The sequence below is a fragment of the Lottia gigantea genome, assembly GCF_000327385.1.
Source record: "Lottia gigantea unplaced genomic scaffold LOTGIsca_985, whole genome shotgun sequence".
Lineage (NCBI taxonomy): Eukaryota > Metazoa > Mollusca > Gastropoda > Lottiidae > Lottia > Lottia gigantea.
The window spans coordinates 7307-10645 of record NW_008711173.1 but is presented as its reverse complement, the minus strand read 5'-3'; the positions used below and the strand labels follow the sequence as shown (position 1 = coordinate 10645).

At 36.2% G+C, this 3339-nt stretch overlaps 1 protein-coding gene across 1 annotated transcript; it reads left to right on the top strand.

Annotated features, from left to right (window-relative positions):
- Positions 1 to 288: 288 nt before the first annotated feature.
- On the top strand, positions 289 to 2486 carry LOTGIDRAFT_176318 (hypothetical protein; the record flags this gene model as incomplete). Its single annotated transcript, XM_009069092.1, has 4 exons — positions 289 to 343; positions 928 to 1030; positions 1552 to 1619; positions 2407 to 2486. Coding segments are annotated over 4 exons (306 nt in total), but the record flags the coding sequence as incomplete, so codon positions are not given.
- Between the last annotated feature and the right edge of the window lie 853 nt (positions 2487 to 3339).

Below are 3339 nucleotides of genomic sequence, written 5' to 3'. Positions count from 1 at the left end.
TTTGTCTTTTGGTTTTGTCAACAAGACATCTCTTTTAGAGTGTCCACATAACTAGTGTTTATTTGGTATTTAGGTTTGTCAATGCAGTATCCCTATCAGAGAGTCCACATAGCTAATATTTTTTAAATGTATTTGGGTATGTCAACGAGGCATCTCTTTTAGAGAGTCCACATAGCTAATAATGTTTATTTTACATTAAGAGTTGTCTAACTTGACATCCCTGAAGGTCTATATAGATCTGGCTAATGTAGCAAGGAAAAACTCATCTCAAAATATTATTATTTTCAGAGTTGTATTATTCATATCATCATTAGCATTGTTAACACCAATATTATTTCATGGGGTAAGTAGTTTAATATAACATCCCTGCAATTAATACTCAAAACATTCAGATTTCTTTGCCTTTTGTCCACTTTGTGTGAACCCAGCCAATATTGGTTGTAGAAATACTTGCTGCATGACAACGTGTTCTGTAGAATTAGCAGACTACTAAATGAAAGTTTAGTTGGCACTGCAGAGCTGGGAGAGCTTAGGGTGGCTTATAAAGCCGAGGCTAAATAAGCATGAATCTTCCGTCGACTGGTCAGGCACTGCAGAGCTGGGAGAGCTTAGGGTGGCTTAGATTCAACTTTTTTTTTAAAAAGCCGAGGCTTAATAAGCATGTATCTTCCCTTGGCTGGTCAGGCACTGCAGAGCTGGGAGAGCTTAGGGTGGTTTAGATTCAACTTTTTTTTAAAAGCCAAGACTAAATAAGCATGTATCTTCCCTAATTTTGATACAATGATACGATTCTGCCTGTTGCCTTTGTTTTGAAACTCTGGTTTCTTAGATTCACCAATCAATATCAGAAACCTATGACAGGATAATAAGTTGGTGATTGAGAGGAACTTGTCAATATGTCTTACTTATTGTTTATTTATCTTCTAGAATCAAACTGTGATATTTATTGGGTTTATTGTATTTGAAACATGTGTTGGTATATTCTGGCCCTCTATTGGTACACTACGTGGTAAATATGTACCTGAAGAAAGTAAGTATATATTATCAGGATATAGTCTCTTTAAGGGGGAAAAGGAGGGGGCAGCTGGCAGGAATTGCACCCCCAATATTACCCCCACTTTCTTTTTAACAAATTTAAAAACTTTAGTTGTAAACGTTTTTGCCCCAAAATATGTGTCAAAATGCAACAAAACAATCAAATGTTTTGAAAATGTTCTTGGTAGAACACTTTCAAACCCCCTAGGAGGGGCTAGCAACAAGACGCCTCCACAGAGTTGCCGCAATTTGAATTCATCCTCGACAGTTGTCGTCCCTATTGAGTCAGTCTGCTTCCTATTAAAAACCCAAGTCTCGAGGGTGTTGCTATGTAAATTAGTAGAGCTTTATTACAACTATCAGTCTCGATTGTCTGATTAAATTCCACACCACAACCTCAATATCTACTTTATAAACTGGTAGAGGTTCATTTCAACCATCTGTATCTCTTTTCAGAATGTATTGTCACATATATTTCATGAACAATAAGATATTAAAAACTTTTTTTTATTACAGCTCGAGCAACTATAATGAATTGTTTCCGAGTTCCATTAAATTTAATAGTGGTTGTTATTCTACTTCAGGTCAGTGGTTTTTTTTTACTATTATGTTTTAATCTAATTGACTAGAGAATATCATACAGTAGGACATAAAAACTCAATTCATTTCATTTCATTTCATAGAGCACATCTCGTAGTATAATATCTTTTACTTTGGTATAGGAGAGAAACCTCTACTTTCGATTTCTTCTGAATTTGAATGATATTTAGTCATATGTCAATACAAGTTTGTCTAAAACACTAAAAAAACATTAATACACCAGAAGACAGTGACATCGCCAGATCTCGAGACTGTGGGTACAAATAGGGGGCACAGCGACTGAATGGAGGAGGGTGGGGGGTGGAATGTAGAGACTGGGGGTTACAATTAGGGGGCAGAGTGACTGAATAGGGAGGGGGGGAAATGTTGAGACTGGAGGTACAATTAGGGGGCAGAGTGACTGAATAGTGGGGAGGAATGTTGAAATTTGAGGTACAATTAAGGGGCAGAGTTATTGAATGGGAGATGGTGGAAGGCAACTGTCGAGACTGAATTCAAAATGTGGCAATTCTGTATAGGTGTCATAGTTACAAGCCTCTCATAGAGCTTCTTAGAGGTTTCTTCAATGAAAAGTTTCGAAAACTTGAATTGATTTGGTTCATTCTGACTCATAATTTTAAATTTTTCTATGGGGGCAAATATCCCCTTCTGTACCCCCACTGTATCTGTCACTGACAGCAAACAATACAATATTCTTATGATAGCATCCTCCGAAATACCCTGCCAGCACTGTTTGCTATTTAACTGATACCTCTGTATTTAATTTTGTAGGATCTAACTATAACTGTTGTATTTGGTTGTTGTACAACATTTTTATTAGCAGCAGCCCTCTCTCAACATTGGCTATACAGGTTAGTACACTTTATTTTAATTATTATACTATTATATTGTGGTCTGAATTATTTTCTTCCAAACTAGAGTTATCTCCCATTTTCTGAGGTATAGTTGGCTGTTTCAAGGTGGCGCTCGATTGGTTAAGTCTGTTTTAAGTTTGGCATCTATGAAATCAGATATGTCACATTCAAAATTTTTATTTCTAATTTTTTCTCTGCCATTTTGAATTCTGTCTGCACCTGCTATTTTTCGGGACACACAGAACTTGTTCTGAACTCTGTTCCAAATTGTTTTATTGAACATCTACTTCAGTCCATGAATCGGAAACGAGTAGAAGACACCAATCTAGCGGCCCTTAACTGTCTTGAGGCATGATGTAGTGGGTTGCATGGGGTTGTTATAAGGATATGAAAGGGGGATTAAGGATATGAAAGGGGGATTAAGGATATGAAAGTGGGATTAAGGATATGAAAGAGGGATAAATTTATGATTTAGTTTTGATCCTTTTTATGTAGATAATGTTTGTTTATGTTTATGTTTAAATCTAATCTATTGTATTGAATGATTCCCCAACATCTTGCATCGCTCCTATTGCCTATCCTAAAATACTTTGCTAAAAAAGCCTTTTTAGAAACACACAAATCTCTTCTTTTGATCTTGGTCATTTTCACAATGTCATGGTATTACGAACTTCATCTTATACCTTGATTGCAATAGCCACCTTTTTTGTATTGTGGAGTTTGTCAATGCAACGATTTGGTTGGATTGTATGATAGTGAATTCGGCCAATCAGAATTTGTGACAGAAAGTCTGTAAACAATAAGGCATAATGATTACTGTTGATTGCTCTGATTGCCTGTATTTGCCGGC